This window comes from Oryctolagus cuniculus, chromosome 17 (genome assembly GCF_964237555.1).
Source record: "Oryctolagus cuniculus chromosome 17, mOryCun1.1, whole genome shotgun sequence".
NCBI lineage: Eukaryota > Metazoa > Chordata > Mammalia > Lagomorpha > Leporidae > Oryctolagus > Oryctolagus cuniculus.
In genome coordinates, this window is record NC_091448.1 from 5,466,308 (window position 1) to 5,488,879 (window position 22,572).

The following is a 22,572-nucleotide window of genomic DNA, read 5'->3' on the forward strand; positions in this document are numbered from 1 at the left end:
CGAGAGGCGGGACTTCCTGGATAAAACCTCCAATTCTACTGGCTGACACGCGAATCAAGGCCCGCCCCTGTGGCTTCGCTATTGGCTGAGGGGAGGCCTTCCTGTGTCCCACTTCCGTTTCTTGCTGCGCGGACTGGGAGTCGCCGGGGTCGGTGAAGGTGAGTGGGGTTCGGGCGCGCAGGGCTGGCGTTCGGGCGCGTTCCTCTGCTTGGTCGCGTCCAAGCAGCGCCTCCAGCCGAGAACGCCGTGCCCTCGGCTGAGCCCGCTTGCAGAGCGCCCCGGGTGTGGCTGCCGATCTTGGCTGCGCGCTCCCTCTTCACCTTTCCCTCGCGCGAGGTCGCGGAGGCGGACTGTCTCCTTGTCGGCGTCCAGCGCGGCGGCCGCGGACGTCCGGCTTCGGAGTCGGGGAGCTGTCCCGCGGGCACCGTGTTACCTGGAGGGGCGTTCCGCGATGGGGCGTGTCCCTGAGCACCTGTCCTAGGCGCTGGGGCCTAAGCGTCGAACGAGAGGACGGCAGCCTCGTAGCGGTGGCTCCTGCTTTCCGCCGGCGCGCCGGGCGCCTCTGAGCGTACTTGGTTGTCTGGCGGCTTCAGAAGTCAGCCCCCTGCGGCCGTCATCCCTCCTTTCCGCTCCGGGTGGGTTAAGTAGGAAAGGCCGGAGGTGGCGGGTGTTTGACAGCTTTTTATTTAAGACCTCCAGGAAGACCCCCCCCCCCCTTTGTGATCCGCTCCATAGCTTGTAAAGTGCTTTTTGACCTTTCAGTCTTCGATCTGACCCTGGTCTTGTTTGACTCCGTGTGTGTGTGTGTGTGTGTGTGTGTGTATTTATTTATTTTAAAGGTTTCTCACTTAGCATTTTCTCCCGCTTTCGCATACATACTGCGAGTGCGTAGCACCGCCGGTGCTGCAGGTGTACTGGGGGGAGGAGAGGGGTGGGTGGAGAGCCCCGTAGGTTTGTGTAAGACTGCAGAGCCAGCTGACCGGCGCGATTTCGCTCGATGCCTCTGAGAGCCTGAGGTGAGCAGGGCTGATTGTCCCCGGCTCACAGGTCGGGGAGTTCCAGCCCACAGTCGGCTGTTTAGTCCTTGTGGAAACGTACGTGTCAGGTTCTGTGCACTGGAGAATCATTAAACACGATCTGAGTGGAAGTAGATTAAACGCTTAAAAATTTTTTTTTATTTATCTATTTGAGAGGCAGAGTTACAGACAGTGAGAGGGAGAGACAGAGAGAAAGGTCTTCCGTCCGTTGGTTCACTCCCCAGATGGGCACAATGGCTGGAGCTGCACCGATCCGAAGCCAGGAGCCAGGAGCTTCCTCCCGTCTCCCACACCGGTTCAGGGGCCCGTGGACTTGGGCCACCTTCTACTGCTTTCCCAGGACATAGCAGAGAGCTGGATAGGAAGTAGAGCAGCCGGGACTCGAACTGGTGCCCCTAAGGGATGCTGGCACTGCAGGTGGAGGATCAACCAACTGTGTCACAGGGCCGGCCCCTAGACTCTTTTAAAAAAAATTATTTATCTAGTGGCCAGTGCTGTGGTGCAGCTGGTTAAAGCCCCAGCCTGCGGCTCCGGCATCCCATATGGGCACCAGTTCTAGTCCCGGCTGCTCTACTTCCTATCCAATTCCTATCCTAACCAATGGAAAGAAGACCTTTTTCGCTGTCTCTCTCACTGTCTAACTTTGCCTGTCCAAAAAAAAAAAAAAAAAAAAATTATTTATCTAATTAAAAGTAGAATTCCAGAGAGAGGGGGGAGACAGAAAGATCTTCCATCCTTTGGTTTACTCCTCAATGATGCAATGGCTGAGGCTGGGCCAGGCCTAAACCAGGAGCCTGGAGCTTCTTCCGGTTCTCCCACATGGATGCATGGGCCGTCTTCCACCGCTTTCCCAGGTGCATTGGCAGGGAGCTGGATCGGAAGTGGAGCAGCCGAGACTTGACCCGGTGCCCATATGGGATGCCGGTGCTGCAAACAGAGGCTTAGCCTACCAGGCCGCAGTGCTGGCCCCAGCTCTTCAACTGTTACGCAGTGTGTGAACTTCTATGGTAGCAGTACTTCCAGATGCCTGGAGGCAAGAAGTAGAGAGCCGGGCTTTTAGGCAGAAGTGGGAGTTGGGGCTGGGGAAGGGACAGGCGCACGGGAGAGAACGTGTATGCGTGTGCCGAGTCGGACCCCTGGCTTTGGGGAGCTGATCTCTCTCTGATTAATGCCCGCCCAGCACTCATGGGATGTGGATCTGTTCCTTTGAGGACTTGCACGTCACTGCGGTGCCCTCCCTCCCCGGATTCTCTCCTGTCCCTGGGGTGCCCTCCCTGCAAGGGTTCTCTCCGAGAGGCTGTTGTGATCAGACCGTTTTATTTTCCAGGATCCACGATGGCGGGGCGCAAACTTGCTCTAAAAGCCATCGACTGGGTAGCTTTTGGGGAGATCATACCCCGAAACCAGAAAGCCATTGCCAACTCCCTGAAGTCCTGGAACGAGACCCTCAGCTCCAGGTCAGTACGTTTCTAAGAGGGAGCCCTGTACTTGGCCACAGCTCGGTGTTTTGGGATGACCCTGAAATTCTGATACCTTCCCGACAAAGAAGAAACCCGTGCGTTTCCCAAATAAAAACAGCGCTTTTGCATTTGCGCGATGACCCTGCTGAGGCTGGCGCCGTCAGGAACAGGGTCTCGCCCTGTGGGTTTTCTGCTGCTCGGGGAACAGTCGTAACTTTGGCTTTCTGCTGTGAACAGGTTGGCCACTCTCCCCGAGAACCCCCCAGCTATCGACTGGGCCTACTACAAGGCCAACGTGGCCAAGGCCGGCTTGGTGGATGACTTTGAGAAGAAGGTGAGCTGCAGACAACCAGAGCACTGATCTGGAGAAGTGGTTTGTGGGTGGGGAGCAGGAGGTGGGAGATGACAGGCGGGGAGGGTGGTGGTGGGGCTCAGTGCTTAGAAACGTACTGGGCCTGCGGTGGGTGGGAAGGCCCGGCACAGCCTTGGCGCGGGCGACGTCGGGTTGTTTCTGTTTTTTCACTGTCCCTTACAGCCGTAATTGATCATTTGGTACTTGGGCTTTTTATTTATTTTTTATTTTTAAGATTTATTTATTTATTTGAAAGAGTTACACAGAGAGACAGAGAGGTCTTCCATCCGCTGGTTCACTCCCCAGTTGTCTGCAACGGTTGGAGCTGCACCAGTCTGAAGCCAGGAGCTTCTTCCGGGTCTCCCACATGGGGGCAGGGGCCTGAGCACTTGAGCCATCTTCCACTGCTTTCCCAGTCATAGCAAAAGGAGCTGGATGGGAAGTGGAGCAGCCAGGGCCCGAACTGGCGCCGATATGGGATGCCGGCACTGCAGGTGATGGCTTTACCTGCTACGCCGCAGCACAGGCCCCAGGTACTTGGACTTTTTTAAAAAAAGAGAGACAGAGAAAGAGCTCTAGGCTACTGGTTTGGTGCCCAAATCCCGCCAGCAGCTGGGCTTGGCCAGGCCGAAGCCAGAGAAGCCGGGAAGTCCGTGCAGGTCCCCCAAGTGGTTGGCAGGGACCCAAGTTCGTGCGCCCTCATCTGCTGCCTCCCAAGTGCCTTAGAAGGAAGCTGGATCAGGAGTGGAGGGGCTGGGACTTGGGTTGGCGCTCCAGGGTGGAACACACGCATTCCTAGCACAGCCCCAACGGCTGTCCCTGTTACCCATCTTTAGTCCCAGTACCAATGAAGAAGTGTGTGGAGGGCCTTTTCTGTGCCAGGCACGGCCCTAAGTGCTGGGGCTGTACAGAGAGCAGTCTGCCAAGGCGACCATCTCTCTGCAGTCAGTCCTGTGAAGTTGCATGTAAATGAGAAATCAGATTTTCATTAGAATGCAAAAGGGCGTGGTCAGCATCCCATTTGGGCAGGGTTTGAGTCCCAGCTGCTCCACTTCTGATCCAGCTCTCTGCTGTGGCCTGGGAAAGCAGTAGAAGATGACCCAAGTGCTTGGGCCCCTGCACCCACGTGGGAGACCTGGAAGAAGCTCCTGGCTCCTGGCTGCAGATCGGCGCAGCCTCAGCCATTGTGGCCATTTGGGTGGTGAACCAGCCAATGGAAAACACCTCCCTCCCTCCCTCCCTCCCTCCCTCTCTCTCCCCGTCTCCCCCTCTCCCCCTCTCCCCCTCTCCCCCTCTCCCTCTGCCTTCCTGCCTGCCTGCCTGCCTTCCTTCCTTCCTTCCTTTCTTTCTTTCTTTTTCTTTATTTGACAGGTAGAATTAGTGAGAGAGAGAGACAGAGAGAAAGATCTTCCTTCCGTTGGTTCACCCCCCAAATGGCCGCTACAGCCAGCACACTGCACCCATCTGAAGCCAGGAGCCAGGTGCTTCTCCTGGTCTCCCATGCAGGTGCAGGGCCCAAGCACTTGGGCCATCCTCCACTGCACTCCCGGGCCACAGCAGAGAGCTGGCCTGGAAGAGGGGCAACTGGGACAGAACCCGGTGCCCATATGGGATGCCGGCGCTGCAGGCAGAGGATTAACCAAGTGAGCCACGGCGCTGGCCCCCAACTCTGCCTTTCAAATAAATCTTTAAAAAAGAATAAAAGGTTGCTGGGGTGGGCACTTGGCACAGTGGCTGAGAAGCCTGTGTTCCCCACTGGAGGCCTGGGTTTGAGTCCCAACTCCACTTCCAGTCTCAGCTTCCTGCTGGTGCACAGCCTGGGAGGCAGCTGACGCTTCAGTACCGGGGTCCCCGCCACCCGTGTGGGAGACCAGATTGAGTTCCTGCTTTGGCCTGACCCAGCCTTAGCTGAAGCAAGCACTGGAGGATCGAATCAGTGTTCACAGACCTCTCTGTCTGTGTCTGTCTCTCTGCTTTTCAAAAAAAAAAAAAAAAAAGTTTTTAAAAAGTGCAGGGTGCTAGGAGGCTTCCTGACCGCCAGGCCCCTGTCCAGTTCAGATGGGCTCCGGACCCTCTCATCACGAGTCGCCCAGGGCCCCAGCGTGCTCCGTTCACGTCCTCCCACCACGACTGTCGGGGTGCAGCCTGGCTTCCTCGTGGGGCGGAGACTGATCTCGGGGGTGCAGCAGCGCTGAGCCCTTTCGTCGTTCTGCGTATGTGGTGACAGCGCGCGCTCCCTGTGTTTGCAGTTCAACGCGCTGAAGGTCCCTGTGCCCGAGGACAAGTACACGGCCCTGGTGGATGCTGAGGAAAAAGAAGATGTAAGTAGCGGCCGCCTGGTTGACCCGGATTCTGATCGCTCTGTGCGGCTTCGTGGCTGGGGTCAGGTGGAAGTAATGACATTGAAGATGGCGACACCACAGCCATAAAAAGGGACAGGTGGATGTCAGAATACGCGGAGCGAAAGAAGTGGGCAAGAAAATCAAGTACAGGCCCATGAGTCCACCTCTGTAAAGCCCCAGAGAAAGCTCACGGCTGCCTCGGGAGGGGCGGTGGGTGCTCCCTGTTTTGAGTGTGCGGTGAACACTTGCAGTGTGTCGAGTGGCTCGCCTTGAATACGTGCTTCCTAGGGTGTGGCCACCGTACCTCAGCAGAGCTGCTAGAAGAGAGAGTTGGAATCGGGTAGAAACATTCAGTCGTGGTCAGGTGCTAACTTAGCTCCGAAGCACCAGATGGCTGGACCAGGGAGAGTGTGGCTGGGCGGCCGGAGACCGGGACCCGTGACACGGGCGTTTCATAGGTTGCCCGGACTAGGACCTCGCTGGAGAAGCCTGGCCCTGCCGTGGAAGCAGGTGTCCCTGCACGGGATGCCTTGTGGGTGTTAGGGAAAGCTGTGGTCAGAGCAGCAGGAGGGTAAGAGCCGCCGGCGCTGGACTCTGGGCCTCGGGAGCCGGGGTCAGGCTGTTTCACAGAATTTCTCTGTCCTCTTGAAGGTCAAAAGCTGTGCTGAGTTCGTGTCTCTCTCCAAGGCCAGGATTGAGGCATATGAGAAACAGGTAAGAGGGACCACGGCTGTGCCTGTGGCATCTGGTGTCTGACCTGGCGGCAGATGGTGAGCGGTCTCTGGCCCTCTTTCCCTGTGCAGCTGGAGAAGATGAGGAACATAATTCCCTTTGACCAGATGACCATTGAGGACCTGAATGAAGCCTTCCCAGAAACCAAACTGGACAAGAAGAAGTATCCCTACTGGCCTCACCAGCCCATCGAGAACCTGTAGAACCGCGCGGGGCAGCCCTGGCCCTCATGTTCCAAACCCTGGACGTTAAAATAAAACCTACACAGTTCTGCGCATCTCGTCTCTCTGGTTGAGGGGCTCACACCTCATGCCCAAGGTGTTGCCGCCAGCAGTGGGCACTTTGTGAGAATGGGGGTAAGGCTGGAGCTGCGTCCGCGATCAGGCCGTGCAGGGGCCGGGCTGCTCTGGGCTGACCTCGCGCAGTGCTGCACTGGGCTGCGGCAGACGGGCCTCTGCAGCTCTCCTTGGGCCTCCCCTGTGCTTAAACCCACTGGTTCTTGGGCAGTGCTGCTTTCCGCCTGCCCAGTGGTGGTCGCAGACAGCCGGTCCACATTGCGGGTGGAGCAGGAGGAGTGTGGAAAAGGCGTACCACCGTCAGTCCATCTTTCAGTTCCCACTAACCCATCACTGCCGTTAGCGGCAACCCTGAGCCATGTCGGGAAGTGCGGGTGTTGGAGGCGAGGTGGGGGAGAGCTGCCCTTGAAGGGACCGCGGTGGGCCACCACTCACGGCTGGTTCCCAGACGTGAGAGTGATGGAAGAGAAGCCCCCCGACTTGATAAGGCCTGGGGTCTCAGGAAAGCCCACCCAGAGGAGGGCAGCGTGCACGAGCGAAAAGCTGGAGAGCTGGTGCCCTGCAGAGGCCCCGGGCAGCACGGTGACGCCTGGTGCCCTGCAGAGGCCCCGGGCAGCACGGTGACAGCTGACACCTCTTGAAGAGGAAGCCGAGGGGAGCCTGGCACCGGCACTCCAGGTGTGCAGCGAGGGCGGGGTTGGCGGTGGAAGGTAACAGAGGCTCGGGGTCTCTGCCGCCTGGAGTCCCTTTGGTCGCGGCAGTGAGAGCGGCTGGAGGTGTTCGCCGGGTATTCCTGAGGCCTTTACTAGCAGAGCAGAAGTCAGAGCCCTCCTCCCGGCCACCCCCGGCCGCCGAGTCACTGAGCCGGCACCCAGCCGTCCCGCTGCCTGACGGGACTCCCAACAGGAGTGAAGGTGGGGAGAACTGGAGAGAGATCCACCTGTTTGCTTGCAGAAGGCCATTCGAGGGAGGCACCCCCAGCAGCGGCCGGGCCTCCGGAAGCTCCTGTGGGGCGCCCCAGTGAACCCCAGTCGAGAAGACGCCCTCAGCGCTGGCGGCCGGGGACGCTTCCACACCCTTGGGGGTGGTTGGACATTTGAGCACCGCGCGTGCAGTTTATGCTAAAGAGAAAAGCGGTCACTTTGCAGAATTCTGCTCTGCAAGTCATTAGGGAGAAAAAAGATCATTACCGTATGGCAAAAGTTACAGGATAGGATAATTGAAAACAAAAATAGCATAGAGAAGCAAACAGAGATGAGACAACTTTCAAACTGGGTGAACCCGGCATCCGAATACAAGCTGCCCATCCTCAGATAGGTGGATGTGTCAAGGGTACAACTTGTTGCTCAAAACTCAAAACACCCTACGGGCTGGCACCCTGGCGTAGAAGGTGAAGCCTCTGCAGTGTCAGCATCCCACCTGGGTGCTGGTTCAAGACCCGGCTGCTCCACTTCCCATCCAGCTCTCTGCTATGGCCTGGCAAAGCAGCAGAGGATGTCCCAAGTGCTTGGGCCCTGCACCTACGTGGGAGACCGAGAAGAGGCTCCTGGCTCCTGGCTCCGCGTCAGCCCACCTCCACCCATTGCCTTTCAAATAAATAAACGTTTTCTTAAAATTCTTTCAAAGATTTATTGTTTATTTGAAAGGCAGAGTTAGAGGGGGAGAGAATCTTCCATCCACTGTTTCCTTCCCCACGTGGCCACAATGGCTGGGGCTGGGGCTGGGGCTGGGCCAGGACCAGGGACTCCATGCAGTCCTCCCACATAGGGGCAGGGGCCTGAGTCCTTGGGCCACTTGCTGCTGCCTTCCCAGGGCACTAGTAGGGAGCTGCCAGACTCGAGCTGGAGTGTGCGTGGGATGCCCGGCGTGGCAGGTGGCAGCTGACCCGTCACCACAAGGCTGGCCCCTACGCTATCTTTCTTTACTGTGTTTCAGGATAAATATTCCAAATTCACAAGGGAGAGTTCTTTATCAAATAGCCCAGTTAGCGTGAAAAGAAAATAAAACCTTAGGAAAACACGACTTGGGTGGACATTTGCACAGCGATCAGGGTGCCGCCTCGGGTGCCTGCATCCGGCCCGGCCACCTGCGAGGGGGACCTGGAGGGACTGCTGGGCTCCTGGCGCTGGCCTGGCCAGCCCTGACTGCTGTGGGGATTTGGGAGTGAGCTGGTGGATGGAAGGCCTCTCTCTGCCTTTCAAATGCAAGGAAAATGGAGTTTAAGACAATCGGGTGAAATGCGCGCTGCTCTGAGCGCTCAGGCTGCAGCGCCCAGGAGTTAAAACACCACCCCCGGCCCGAGTAGGACATTCGCGAAATAAAACGTTGTACCGAGCGAGGACGCGGCCGCGTGCACAAACGCGCGTGTCCGGAGAGGGACAGCCGGTAACCGGCCACGCATCCTCGCGGGGCTGAGTCCACGGCGAGTGTTAAAAGGCAACGCCAGGGCTCCCCCATGGCCCCTGGCGGCCGGCCGCGCGTGGGCAGCGGGCAGCCTCGGCCGCAGGGGCGATGCGGGGGGTGCTGGTGCCCTCGCGCCCCCGCCGGCCTCCAGGGAGCCCCCGGCCCGCGCGGATCCTGGCTGTCTCTCCCATCACGGGCGCCTGGGCTGCGTGGACAGAGCCCCGCCGCACTCGCCCGAGCCTTGCTGCGACGCACCCACGCACAGCGCTCGCGTGGCGTCCGCTCGTCCACGGGGCGCGCGTCTGCAGGCCACAGTCCCAACAAGACTGCCCAATGGGGCCAGGCTCCGTCCAGAAGAAAAAGAACATTAACCGTGACTGAAAAATGCGAGGAAACGTAGCTAAACGCTATTTGAGATGGAAGACTGCGCTGGTTTCATAAACAAATACAAAAATGCTAAATAAACTCGGCTCAGAGACCTCTCCACCCCAGATGGGACTCGAACCCACAATCCCTGGCTTAGGAGGCCAGTGCCTTATCCATTAGGCCACTGGGGCTTCACGCAATCGGCGCCTGATTACATGCCTCTTAAGCTGTGACGCCGCGGGCTGCGTGATGACGTCACCCAGGACGCCTCCGGGAGCCCGCCGTCCGGGCTCTGTGTCTGAGGCAGGGCTCCGGCGCCTGCTGGCCGACGAGAACCGGAACGTGCCCACCGACCACGGGGGACCCACGCGCTCTCCACGAAGGGCCATGCACACGCGTGGGCTTGCCCGCTGCCCCGCGGCGCCGGGCCACTCCCTGCGGGCCGCTGCGCGCCGCCACCGCGTGGCCTCACGGATGAGGCGTCCGACTGCGGGTGGGAATCCGCAGGTTCGAGGCCCTCCTCCGCCGTCGGCTTAGCTTCTGGGGAGCGAGCTGACCGGCCCCGGAGTCCGCTCCTCCCGGGGACCCGGTGGCCGCGCGGCCGTCCCGGCGGCACGGGCTCCGGCCACGCCATCACAGCCTGCGCGGGGCAGTCTTTTTGTCGCGCCCCAGTGGCCTAATGGATAAGGCACTGGCCTCCTAAGCCAGGGATTGTGGGTTCGAGTCCCACCTGGGGTGGCGAGCGCGCCCTGGTGCCAAATTTTCTTGCCAGGGGGCGCGGCCTCAGTGGTCACCCGCTCTGGCTGCGGAGCCGCCACGCGCCCGGAGTCGTGCGGTTCTGGCCGCACCTGCCCCTTAGCCCTCCCTCCCATTCTCGATCCGAGAACCCTACTGGAAATTTACTCGAATGAAAGCTGGCGCCGGGGGCAGAGACCCGGTGACTCCCGTGCAAGCGAGTCGAACCGGAAGCCTGAGTCATTTCTAGAATCCCTGGATAAGGGGAATTCAAAAAAAACGGAAGCCCTACCCCAGGTGGGACTCGAACCCACAATCCCTGGCTTAGGAGGCCAGTGCCTTATCCATTAGGCCACTGGGGCCCGCGGCACGTGGCTGCGTGCCTGCTCTGCCCTAATAGGCCGTCCGCGCACCTGCTAAGCCGGCTCCGGAGGAGCGCGCGGCCGGGGGCGGGCGCGTGGGGTCCCACGCGGGAGGCGAGCGCACTGCACGGACACGCACCGTGGAGCCCGGGCGCCCCACGCGGGGGTTGCCGGTACCCCGCGGAGTCGGAGGGCTTTCCCAGAGCTGATCGGAGACCCACGGTTTCAGGATAGAATGTACGAGAACGGACAAGCAGCGGTGGTGGAGCCGGACCGAGCCACGACGAGCGCTCCGGTCCGCTTCTCGGTCCTCGCCGAGTCCCAGAGACCCCACCCACCCACCTCCCCTTAGAGAAGAGCTTCCCGGCCCCTCCGCACCCGCGGGGCCCCGCCCACGCCCACCCACCCGGAGCCCCGCCCGGCTGCGGACTCCGTGGTCCGTCCCCTCCGCGCCCGGTCCGTCTGCACAGGAAAAGCCTCCCCGTCCGGTGTCCAGGCAGAAAGGACAGAAGGTCACGTGTCTAATGCTACAACCATATATAGGAAAGGCAGCAGCCGCGTGGAAATTCACCCTAACGCGTCTCGCCTTTGATGTGGTCAGAACACAGGAAGACGTTTATGATGTTAAACGCTGCGGTGATGAATTGTAATAAATCGACCTGGAAGAAAACTAAGATTTTTAAAAATTGATTCGAGTCCCGGCTGCTCCGCTTCCGATCCCGCTCCCTGCTGATGCCCCTGGGAAAGCAGCGGAAGATGGTCCAGGTCCCTGGGCCCCTGCACCCGCGTGGGAGACCCGGAGCGCCTGGCTCCTGGCTTTGGCCTGGCCCGGCCTTGGTCGTGGGAAGTGAACCAGTGGATGGAAAACCTCTCTCTCTCCCTCTCTCCCTGTTTGTAACTCTGCCTTTCAAACAAATTGAAACGAGGGAGAGAGGGAGAGAGGGAGAGAATCTTCCACCTGCTCTTTCACTCTGGGCCACGCCGAAGCCAGGAGCCTGGATCTCCCCATCCGGGTCTCCCATGTGGATGACGGGTCCAAGCACTCGGCCCCTGCCACCGCTCTCCCAGGTGCGTTAGCAGGGAGCGTAGCAGAAGCGGAGCAGTGGGGACTCCAGTGGAGGCTCGCGTGGGACGCTGGTGTTGCATGCGGAAGTTCTAACCGGCTGCGCCATGAGCCCCCCCCCCCCCCCCCCCGTAAAACAGGTTAAAAACCCATCGTTTCAATGAGTGCACGTCTGTGCTCCAGCCTGTGCGGGCATGGAGACCTCACCTGTCCCCCCAGTGATGCCGGCCACAGGGCCTTGGAGACATTGCTTCTCTGTCCCGAACGCGTACGGTCAGCTGGAAGGAAGCATTTTCCGCAGTCCTTCCAGTGCGTGCGTTAGTCTGCTGAGTGAGCAGGCAGGCGAAGTGCCGACAGGCCTCAGGTGCCAGCAGGTGCACGGCCACTTGGGTCAGGACACAGCGCCCCCACCCCGGCAGGACCCAGCTCCTGGTGCGGAAACTTCCCCCGCCACTACGAACTTGTCTTCGCTTTGGCGTCACGAAGGAACTGCAGCCTCGTGGGGCGGCCGCTTTCGCTCAGCCCTCTTTGGGGGTCGCCTGTGCCTTGCGCCGCACTCAGCACTTTCTTTAAAGATCCAGCTCCGCTCTCTGCCCCCGCCCCCTTCGGTTTCTCTTCGCCTCTCTGCGTTTCTTCAAAGCGTTTCCGCGTGGCTTCACACGCACCCAACGTCCTCGGGGGCTTCCGGGCCCAGCGCCGTGCCCCTGGGTCACCCACAGGGACACCAACGCGGGTTCCCCAGGCTCTGCCGGCCCCACTCACCTGCGCCCCTCAGTGGCGGCCCGGGGCACTGCTCGGGTTCCATTTCTCAGGGCCCCCGGGCTCTGACACTTCTCTCCCCATCCCTGATGGCCGCTGCCCCGTGTCCAGCATGGGTTGCTGACTACACAGAGGGGACAGCTGGCTGGCCTGTGCCCACCGCCCTGCCGGCTTTCCTTGCCCTGTCCTGGGCAGACCCATACTCCCGACAGCCTCTCCAGGGGTCCAGCACCTGTCCTCCATGGGACCCCCTGGCTAGGCCCAATCACTCCTGTGCCTCCCACAACCCACTGAGCCTGTTTTGTTGCTAGAACCGGGGTTCATTTTTCTTTTTGGCTCTTACTGTCGCCTGAGCAAGTGTCAGTTCTCCGGAAGACAAGGCTCTGCTGCCGGCTGGTTTCTGGCCCAGTGCTCGGCCCCCGGCGCACGTTTGCTGACCGAGTAAACGAAGGGAGGTCGCAGTCCGGGGCGGGCGCCTCGGCTCCGGCCAGCTGAGTGCCTTCAGGGCAGGGGCCTGTCCTCCACGCCCTCCGCAGAAGTCACAAAGGACTCCCACGAAGGCCAAGGCGCTCGCTCACATACGCCGCTGCCCTAGCACGGCTCACGGGGCAGGACACCGCGCAGCAGTGTTTGTCGAGGGGACGAGATCAAAACGCCGCGGGACATTCTAAGAAATCCCTGTGCGCCAGTCTGCTGCCGCTGCGCAGCCGGGGGGCTCTCCCCTGTCCTGGCTCGGCCCTCCTGCCCGGAGCCCACTGCCGGCGCAGCAGCCCCCGGACCCGCACTGGACTCCTCCCCACTCCAGCCCGTGGGGTGTCTTCAAACGGAGCTCTCTGCCCCTGCCCCGGGCCTCTCCCTCCAGGCTCACCACCCCCTCCCCTCCCAGGGCAGACGCCAGAACCCGCTCCTGCCTTCCCTGCCAGTGAGGCGGCTCTCGGCGCAGGGAAGGGCAGGGAGTGTTCTGGGGTGGCAGAGAGGGGCAGCCTGCTGGTTGGAAGTTTATTTCACTGCAGCTGACACGCGAAGCTGGACAACCCAGTGACAGCCCACGCTGAACTCCGCACCGTGCCCGTGCCCACGGTCCCAGCGAGCATTCTCGCGATGGCGCCAGCGCTGTCGCTCGCACGGTCAGCAGAAGCGGACAAACGTCTCCTCTCCCGGGCCGGCTGCCCGGGGTTCAGTCCACGTCTGCCCTCCTGCTGGCCTTGAGGGCAGAATGCGCTCTCTTCTGCCGCAGCCTCTCCCGGTTCCTGCTCTCTATCCTGAAACAAAAGGATCACAATTAGGCTCAAAGGCCCAAGCCGTGCTCTGCGACGTGGTGACAGGCTGGAAGCCCCGTGGGTGCTGCCACGGGCCTCAGCCCCCGCCCCCCTCCTGCGGGCTGGGAGGCCTTGCTCTGCACTGCTCCTGTGACCTGGGTGGTGCCCTCCCCCAAGAATCAGCGGCCGGCAGAGGGGCAGGGGGCGTTCCCGGCACCTGGCTTTCCAGAGCTGAGCGTCCTCCTTGGACGGCTCCTCGGGCGTCTGGCTGGCCTCGGTGATCAGCGCTCGGATTTTCCGCAGGCAATCCGCCAGGTTCCGGAACTGATACCGGCTGCTCTCGGAGGTGACAATCAACTCTCCGCACCTGTTGATCTTATTCTTATGCTGCAGAAGAGAGGAAAAAGCAGGATCCTACGGAGCGGGGGGGGAGTGGGGGCGGGAAAGCCGTGGAGGGTGTGCGGGGAGGGGGCGGTGGTTACCGTGACGGCGATCTTCCCCCGCACGGGCTCCGCGATCCAGTCGGCAGTGGCCAAATGGAACCGCACTTCAGCCTTGGAGTTCACTGTGGGTGCGAAGGGGGCGGCATGGGTCCCGGTACAGTGGGGGCCACGCACCCGACCCCGTGCACCCCAGCCCACGTCCCGGTCGGACATGCACAGAGCCCGCAAAGACCCGGAGGCACCTCTGGACCACAATGGACGTCCGGCCATTCAGGGTCCAGGGCTTCGCTCGTGAGGGCCATGGAGGCAAGCAGCCGGCTCTGGGAGCCGCCCCTCCCCCACCCCTCACTGGTTCTCTTTGTTTTGCCTCACAAGCCGGTCCTGGTCCTACCCGCCCCTAGCTGAGAGCCCGAGTCCAGGGAAGAAAGAGGATTATTATGAGCCGGAGTATTTCAGCCTCTGCTGAGAAACCCCTTTATTCCCGGGGCGTAAGCTCGGGCTCCGCAAGCCCTCTGGGAGCTGGGTTTGACCACAGAACGGGGGCGCCGGTACCTTTGTTGACGTGCTGGCCCCCGGGCCCGCTGCTCCGACAGTACGAGATGGTCAGGCGATCTGGAAAACAAGCAGGCGCACATAGAACCGCCTGTCCCGTGGCCAAACACGCAAGTGCTCACTCGCCGTGGACCTGGCTGTCCCGCCGCTCACGCCCCTTCCAACGGCACGGGCACGCTGGTGGCTGCGGCGGGCGAAGCAGTCGGAGCCAGGGTGCAGTCACGGGCGAGCGGCTGCCCGGGACAGATGGCACAGCAGGTACGGTACGGGTAGGAGTTGGCCGTCTGCCTCGGGCCAGCACAGTCCACAGACGCCCAGTCGAGCCCCGGGTCATGTTTGTTTTCAGGCAAGCGGCCTTCGCACAGACTGGGCACGTGGTGCACGAGGACTCCGCGTCGGCTGTCAGCGCTGAGCCGGGAAGGCCGGTGCCGACTTCACCCCCCAACCTGCTGCCTCGGCCCCTCCAAGATCTTGGGGACGCCCCACAGCTTCTCTGGGTCTCAGTTTTATTTGTTTTTCACTTGCAAAACGAGCTTTCTTCCTTCCGTTCTTGTAACGGATGCAAAGCAACCTTGCAGTGTGTGAGGAAAGCCGGGGAGGAGGAGTGGAAAACCTCGCAGAGGGCGGGTGAGTCCCAGGGGGCTCAGGTGCCGCGAGCCGGGCCCCGGGGCGGCGCAGAGCCGCCTCACCAGGCGGTGGGGACCCTCTTAGCACTGTGGCGCAGCAGCTTCCTCCCCTGGAAAAAGCCAGGTAAACCCATCCTCTGACGGCGTAGCAAGTGCACACGGCCCTGCACGGGCAACACTCCACGTGGTGCCTGGAGCCAGCCGGGCCGCTTGGGCCAGGCTGACGGCAGCGGCTGAGGCCTCCGGCAGAACAGGACACCTCCTGGCTGCCAGTTCTGCTGAGATGCGAGGCGTTTCTGCCTCCTCCCCTCCACGCACCCTCAGGGCGCAGCCGTGAGCTACAGGGAGCAGGCGCCCCTGACTGCCCTGCCTGGCATGCTCTAGGGGACCCAGAAACTCTGAATCTAAGGAGGAGCTCAGGGTTTCTCCCTCAGCCACGGCTGCTGGGCCTTGCCGGCGCCGGGCAGGCGCTGATTTCTAAAGTGATGCGATAGGCGGCCAGAGCTGTGGTCCGCGTGCAACATCGGCGCCCCAGACGGAGCCCCGGCTGTCCTGCCTCCGGTCCGGCTCTTCGCAAATGTGCCTGGGAAAGCAGCAGAGGACGGCCCAGGTGTTTGGGCCCCTGCACCCATGTGGGAGACCTGGGTGGAGTTCCTGGCTCCTGGTTTCGGCCTGGCCCAGCCCCAGCTGTTGTGAGCATTTGGAAGTACAGTCAGGCTAACGAGCAGCCCCCCAGTCCTGCCCCAGCCAGCACGCCCGCCTCCTCTCTCCACCCTCCGAGGCTGTCATGGCGTCTCCTGTCCACCCTCGCAGACGTGCGGACGAGGGAGTCACCCAGGTTTGTGCTGTGAAAGGCAAACGGAGCTCACCTGCCCCCGCCCCGCCTTGTTTCCCTCACCACCCACCCAGCTGTGTCTAGACTGTTCCGAGTCACCGGCACGTCAAGCGCTCTCTCCGCGTGTGGCGCCCTGCAGAGCACCCCAGGAGTGGCTGCACCCTCATTTGTTCGCCAGGCCAAAGAATGCCACAAGGACTTCTGCCCGGCCAGAGACAGTTTCTTTATCTGGGCTGCAGAGATGTGGAAGGGGAAATGACTGCTTTTTTAATTAAAAAAAAAAATCTTCATTTTCCCTATTTGGAAGGCAGAGAAAGAAACAGCGAGCGAGCCGTCTCGCACTCACTGCCCTAAGTCCCACAACAGCTGGGGCTGGGTGAGGCCGAAGCCAGGAGCCCGGAACGCAATCCAGGTCTCTCACAGGGGAGACCAAGCCATCACCCGCTGCCTCACGGGGTCTGCACTTGCAGGGGCTGAGCTGAGCCTCGAACCTGGCACTCTCACAGGGGACGTGGGCATCGCGAGCGGCATCTGTGCCCAACACCCTCCCCGGCTGATTGTCAATGAAACAAAATCGCTTACCTAGAGGGATGTCCCCGCCGGCCTGCTTTGCGTCCTCCTGCAACATAACGCACACAGCGTCACAGAAGCCTCACCTGCTGGGCGAGCCTGGCTGGCCCCGGGCAACAGAGGAGGCGCTGTCAGGTGTTCACACGAAGGCGACGCCGGACTGCTTCCAGGTCCCCAGCAAGGCCAGAGCCCATCAGGATGCAGGAGAGGCGCCCCCACCGGGACCACCTCAGCAACGCTCCTCTGGGAAGAAGGAACCGATGTCTCCAACCTTCCTGGCCCCCGGGCGCCACCGGAGGCTGACCCGCGGCTGAGGGGACCGGAGGGCTGACCCGCGGCTGAGGGGAAGCCACGGTGAGCGCTCATCAGGGAGACTCTGAAAGCAACGCCGTCACCGGGCTGGAGCGAGAAGCCCACAGTGGGCGCCTGCTGCCCCTGTGGCCGTGGGGGGCTTGGCTGGCAGGGGCGGGTGGGCCTGCCTCCAACAGGGACAGGGCTCCTGTCCACACCTCCTCCCATAGCAGGGCCCTTCAGCTTCAACCTCTGGGTGTGCAGAGCAAACTCCACCCCCACGGAGGCTTGCCTGGCCTCCAGGCCAAGGGCTCCGCATCCGCACGGCTCTGGCTGCCTGGACCCTTTTGTGTTTCAGAAACTGGGGTGGAATCCTCACCCCGCCCCCCTCCCCTTCCTGCTGGGCCAGGCTCCCAGCTGTTCCGTGCCTCCTCCTCATTCTCCATTGCTAGCTCCCGGCCACTCTAAATCCCTCCTCTCCTCCCTCTGCTGTCCCCGGAAGAAAATACCGTCACCGGCATAACACCAGCTGCACCGGCTCAAACTCGAACCGTTAGGTAGGAAGGACACCAGCCCCTGCGCCTGAGAGGGGCGCAAGGGAAACAGCTTCCGTGGAAAGGCACAGAGCGGCCTGTATCTTCTACTACAAAGCCCTGCCCGCACCCGCAGCCCAGTCACTTCATAGGTGGCCCCAGCCTTCCCCCAACCAAAGCACCCCAGAATCCTCTCTGCCTAGCACCAAGGGGCTGCCCAATCTGATATCACTAGAATATCCTTAAGAGGAATTTTACCCAGGGCCGGCGCGGTGGCATAGTGGGTACAGCCGCCGCCTGCAGCGCCAGCATCCTATTTGGGTGCCGGTTCGAGTCCCGGCTGCTCCTCTTCCAATCCAGCTCTCTGCTATGGCCTGGGAAAGCAGTGGAAGATGGTCCAAGTGCTTGGGCCCCTGCACCCACATGGGAGACCCAGAAGAAGCTCCTGGCTCCTGGCTTTGGATCAGTGCAGCTCCAGCCATTGAGCCCATTTGGGAAGTGAACCAGTGGATGGAAGATGCCTCTCTCTCTGCCTCTCTATAACTCTGCCTTTCAAATAATAAATAAATAAATCTTAAAAAAAGAAAAAGGTATTTTACCTATCTCAGACCCAGCAAGCCCTGTGTCCAGGAGAAGAGGGAAGGGGAAGGAGAAATGGCAGAAAGACCTGGACGCCATTCCTTCACAAGCCGGGGTCTGAATACAGACCGCGTGCTCCGCCCTTCCTTGAGACGCCTGCCTGGTTTGTCAGGTGCCGTTCTCTGCCACCCTGCTTACCACCACTGCCTCAGGTCTGAGCTCCTTCTTGTGCAGAGACGAGAACCTCTTCTCTCACCTCTGCTGGCTGAACCTCCTTCCTCCACCCCAGCCCTGTGGATGCAGCGGGTGCTCCAGGCCTGCTCTGGGATGCCGGGGCGCGCCTCCCACCCAGGGCTCCTCCCTCCCTGAGGACCTGAAGGAGCCCCAAGTCCTCCACTCAAGCCCTGAGGCTCCTCCCAGGAAGCAGGAGTCTGGCTGGCTGCTCATGGCTGCACCTGCTGTGCACACGCCCGACAGTGGGTTCGCGGTAAGGTTTTATTGAATGAACGATGAGTTGCGCCCCTTTCTCATCTCAGTTCATGGTAAACTCCTTCCCACTGCTCAAGGCCCCAGCCTTCAATTCCTCTCATTCTCACTTTTGTATCCAATCCATGAGCAAATCCTGTAGGCCTCCCCTTCAGAACGTATCCCGGATCTGACCACTTCCTGGGACTCCGCCTGCTCCACCCTGGCCGTCCTCTCTCCTGCGTCCAGTCTGACTGCTCAGCCACCCGCCACCCGCTCTCCGCAAGGCACTGTGCGAGGGCTGGCCCTTACCCAGCCAAGGCGCACCATCCTGCTCTGTGCCTCAGTCCCTCCAACAGGTCCCCATCCCCCAGCGGGAAAGGCCAGGCGGCCTTGCAAACAGGCCTGCCCCACTCACCCCCCTCCGCCTCAAGCCTGCTACACGGGCGTTCCCTCTGCTGGGACTGTGGCCTCTCCCCATTCCCGGAGGCCTTGGGTTGGCTTCTTCCAGGTCATCACTCAATGCCAGGGGCTGTCCTAGACCGCCCTACTTAACGCTGCAAACCCACTCCCTACGTCTAGCGGGACTTGTTCTCTCCGAACTACCATCTCACCCATTCCATGTTCCCTATTTATTTGATTTATGGCCTGGCTCCTTGCACGAGAGGTTTTGCTTTGCTGGCTACCGCAGCCCCTGGCTGCGCGCCCGGCACGCTCTCGGTCGGTGTCGGTTTATGGGATGAGCCGATGGGAGAAGGAAGGCCTACTCCATTTGGGCGCAACTGCACCTGCACGCAAGAGAGCGCAGTGCACGCATCCTGCAGGATCCCCCTGTTGTCTCAGGGGCGCCGGGAAAACGCAACCTTCCGAAAGGTAGCCAACACGCGGGCAGCCTCTGGCCGGCGCTGTCCACCTTGGGAGGGCCAGGACGCGAGCGCGCCAAGGCCACCAGCCCGTCCAGAGGCCTCCCCGGGCGCCCGCACGTCTCCAGCCACGCCAGGCACCACCGCCCAGCCCTCTCCCACGACGACCGCCACGTTCCACGCGCGACTGCCCCCTCCACGTAGCCCCTTCGCCCAGCCAATGGCCCCGCTTCCGGTCGTCACCTAGCAGCGGCCGGAAACGCCCCTTCCGCCCTGTCCTTCCGGCTCACCGGGATTCTCCAGGCGGTGTCCCTGCCCTGGGATTCGGGGTAGAGCTTCTCGAGGCTGTAGACGCTCTTAAACTCCGTGCCGTCCGCCTGCTTGTGCAGAGCCCGGCGCGGGCAGCGCCCGGGCGGCGAGAACAGCAGCCAGGCTCCAGCTCGGCTCAGGCCCGAGCGAAGGCACCGGGCGGCCGCCATGTTCGGGTCGCGGGGCCACTTCCGGGCGGCGCTCTTCGCTCACGGTCCGCAAGCTCGCAGTGCCCGCGCGACTTTGGTTCCGCCCTGTTGCTAGGGCCCCGCGCCGGGACGCGGCGATCTGGGCTCGCGGCGATGGTACCCAGGCAGCGGCCTGCGGGAGGCCTGGTCGGCTTGAGGGGGACACTGGCCAGGCAGCGAACCGACGTGAAAACAAGCCTGAGCCCTCCAGAAACATCTCTTCTTTTTGGAGTTGGTTCCCTCCGCTGGGACCGCTCAACGCCCAGACGCAGCTCAGCGACCCTCTGCCCACGGGCCCGGCTCCTGTCTCCCCCACCCCGCGCCCACCCCTGCACCCTGCTCCGCTTCTCCTGGTTTCTTATTCTTCTGATGCAATTGCCACAGTGGAAGCTCCGGAGAGGCCTCTGCTTGGGGCTTGTATCCCAGGCGCTAGAAGATGGCAGGCTTGGGGCGTTTCATTAAAATATGCATAAATTGGCGTCTGTAGGAGTGATTTTTTGGGGGGAGGGAGAAGCGAAGCTCTGGTGCAGCTGAGCTTTGGGAGCTTCAGGCCGTGTGCTCCCCCAAAGCAAATCCCCCTAGCGCGTGGTGGGGGGATGACGCCTGCCAGGCGGGAGGGGAGGGGGACAGACCCCAGGGTCCACCATGCGGGACCCCCTCGCCGCCCCAGATTTATGGAGCAGCTGTGTGGGTGGGGGAGACTGGAGAGGTGAGGAGGGGCCGGACAGCGGCAGGCCAGGCGGAGCCTGTGGGCTCCGGAGCTGGGACGTTCCCGCCGAGAAGAGGCCAGAGCAGAGCCGGAGGCGCCGGAGACAGCCCAGCCTGGGTGCGGTTGCTTTGCCGCGGAAAACCGAGCTGGGAGAGCGGCAGGAACCTCTTCCCTCACCCGAGGGGCTGCCTCTCCTTAGTGACCAGTTCTATTTTTAGGAAAAAGCCAGACGAGCAGGGTCCTGGGGATGTGGGCTGATGGAGACAGCTGGGCGTCAGGTCGCGCCTGGACCATCCCGGCATCAGTGAGATGGTGAAATCTTGGAATTAGCGGGTTCCCAGGTGCTGGCTTTGTAAGACCTGACTGGGGAGGGGGTGGGACTGACATTGTCCTCTGGGCTGGAAGGAGACTCCTGGGTGCCTCCCCGTCTGACTTAAGTCCCCAGACCTCAGCGGGAACAGCGGCGTCTCCATGGGGACTGCAGTAAGCCATTCTGGGCAGCAAAGCCCGAGGGCTGCGGGATTAGAGAAAATAAAGTTGGAAGCAGCTCCAGGCCTGCGCTCACCCAGAGGACAGGAAAAGGAAGCCGCAGGTTTCCAAGGCCCCAGATAAACACAGCCTGCTCGGGCCATCTGGTGGCCTGGATTTTGGGAGAGGAGGGGGGGTTGACGAGAGGAGGAGACAGACTCCTGGGAGGCGGCTCCTGTCACCTGCTGCTGCTGCAAACCATCCAGAATGGGGGCCCTTCCCGGGGTGGGGGACGAGCTGAGAGGGGCTGCTTGCTGCCGGATGTAGAAGGCTGAAACCAGCCTTCTCCATCCTGGTGCTCCCAAGCCTTCAGGAGGGCAGGGGAGGTGAGGGGCGAGGGGAGGTGGGGGAAGGCGAGATAACCACGCCAAGGCAGTCCTGGCACCCAGGAGCTTGCGGATGCCGGTCCCCAGCTCCCCGGTAGACCCGCCCAGGGCTTCCCTTTGTCTTCTCAATGGCCCCCATCAGACTCACAGCTTGGGGGGGGGGGGGACAGGAAACACGAAGTGACGTATGCTGGTGTCGGGCAGGTCTGAGTTAGAATCTTCCCCGTGACCTGGATCTGCTTGCTTAACCTGTATACCGCCCATCCCCGTCGGTAAAATGTTGCTTGGTGGTCTCAGTTGCAGAGGGAGTGAAGCTCAGGTGCGGCGGCCAGCATGGCGCCCGGCACCCAGTCCCCTCCCGGGGCTGCAGAGAAAAGACAGAACGCTCATCGTCAGGTCTCCGCAAGGAGCCTGGGCCCTGGCTCAGTTTTGCTGTGTGTGGACTTGGAGCCGGGGGCCATGCTAGCTGCTTTCCCCACCCTTGTCTGCCCAGTCCCTGAAGACAGAGCCGCCCTGGGGAGCTCAGCCCAGGGTCTGCAAGGTGGGTGGGGTCTGCTGGCTGATCCTCCTCACCGCGGTGACTCTGGGACTGTGGAGTCGGGGAGGCAGCCAGTCCAGGGAGGCCTGAGCCCGGGGAGGCCAGCAGGGGGAGGACAGAGTGTGCTGGGACTGGAGGAAGGGGCAGCTGGAAACAGCAGGGGGTGGGCAGGTGGCTGGGGACACAGCTTCCTTCTCAGCTGTGCCTGCGTGAGCCACGTGTGCTCTCCAGCCCTCTGGATACAGGTGACAGCAGCGCGGGACCCTCGCTGTCCAGGTGCGGCGCAAGCCGCCAGCTGGGGACCCAGCGCTGGGCTCCCCACACCACCCCCCCAAGGAGGCTGCTCCCGGCTCTTTGGGAACCCAGGGCAGGGGCGTTGGTGGGAGGCCCACTTTTCCCCGGCAGGCTCTGAGCTGGACCCGGAGCCCGGCTCCAAGGGAGGGCTTGGGAAGCTTTTCTTGCACATCCAGGTGGAGGAGGGCCACAGCGCTGCATTTCCTGTTTGCAAACAGGAGAGTGGAGGAGGCAGCAAGAAACGGAGCCCCAAAGACTCTGGAGTGTTTTCTTCTGGGACTGCAGACGCCACCTGTGCTGTTGGTCGGCTCCGAGCTGGGGGAGGGACCAGCAAATCCAGCACCGCAGGGGACCCCACGCAGGAGCCCTGCAAGGAGGGGTGAGGGCGTCGATAGCGTGGAGAGGGCCGATCTTGCAAAGGTGCTCCTTGACCCACACCTGTGGCCGCGCACCTGGGGCTCTGATGTCTGAGCTGGGGAGGGTTCTCACGCTCCAAGTGGCCACTGCTGAGTTGGGAGCGGGCAGGGGGAGCGTGGAAGCCAACTTGGCGCACACTCTTGTTTCTCTGAGCACAGCCCAGTGGTGACTGGCTGTGGTGTCAGAGGGAGGCTGGGTGAGCCCCTCCAGGAGGGGCTCCACCCTACCCCTCCATGAACTGTGGGGCACCTGGGTCACAGCCTTGTGAGGGTCTTGAAGGATATGGAAGAGAGGTGAGGCGTCCCCAACACCAGGAGCTGGCCCTCTTGTTCTTGGGGTT

General features: G+C 61.7%; 2 protein-coding genes, 1 long non-coding RNA gene and 3 other non-coding genes across 7 annotated transcripts; 3 read left to right on the forward strand and 3 right to left on the reverse strand.

Annotated features, from left to right (window-relative positions):
* The first annotated feature begins 18 nt into the window (after positions 1–18).
* On the forward strand, positions 19–6,200 carry ATP5PD (ATP synthase peripheral stalk subunit d). Of its 2 annotated transcripts, none has more exons than XM_051838406.2 (6): positions 19–158; positions 2,365–2,494; positions 2,735–2,831; positions 5,099–5,170; positions 5,843–5,905; positions 5,995–6,200. In XM_051838406.2, the coding sequence occupies exons 2-6, from the start codon at positions 2,373–2,375 to the stop codon at positions 6,124–6,126; spliced, it is 486 nt and encodes a 161-aa protein (XP_051694366.1). In that variant the 5' UTR covers positions 19–158; positions 2,365–2,372; the 3' UTR covers positions 6,127–6,200. The 2 variants fall into 2 exon arrangements, with proteins under 2 accessions (XP_051694366.1, XP_002722993.1); XM_002722947.5 differs by having other exon boundaries at positions 143–635.
* Positions 6,201–9,106: 2,906 nt separating this feature from the next.
* On the reverse strand, positions 9,107–9,179 carry TRNAR-CCU (transfer RNA arginine (anticodon CCU)). The gene has a single exon. It is a non-coding gene; the product is annotated as a tRNA-Arg (tRNA).
* Positions 9,180–9,653: 474 nt separating this feature from the next.
* TRNAR-CCU (transfer RNA arginine (anticodon CCU)) lies at positions 9,654–9,726 on the forward strand. Its single transcript has one exon. It is a non-coding gene; the product is annotated as a tRNA-Arg (tRNA).
* A 286-nt stretch (positions 9,727–10,012) lies between these two features.
* On the reverse strand, positions 10,013–10,085 carry TRNAR-CCU (transfer RNA arginine (anticodon CCU)). Its single transcript has one exon. It is a non-coding gene; the product is annotated as a tRNA-Arg (tRNA).
* Positions 10,086–12,892: 2,807 nt separating this feature from the next.
* Positions 12,893–19,891, reverse strand: MRPL58 (mitochondrial ribosomal protein L58). The gene is made up of 6 exons (XM_002722948.5): positions 19,214–19,891; positions 16,205–16,241; positions 14,162–14,221; positions 13,649–13,731; positions 13,384–13,553; positions 12,893–13,169 (listed from the first exon to the last, which is right to left on the reverse strand). Exons 1-6 carry the CDS (start codon positions 19,400–19,402, stop codon positions 13,085–13,087), a joined length of 624 nt encoding a protein of 207 aa, XP_002722994.2. The 5' UTR covers positions 19,403–19,891; the 3' UTR covers positions 12,893–13,084.
* Positions 14,201–14,653, forward strand: LOC138846019 (uncharacterized). Its single transcript, XR_011383368.1, has 2 exons — positions 14,201–14,419; positions 14,508–14,653. It is a non-coding gene; the product is annotated as an uncharacterized lncRNA (long non-coding RNA).
* Positions 19,892–22,572: the final 2,681 nt, after the last annotated feature.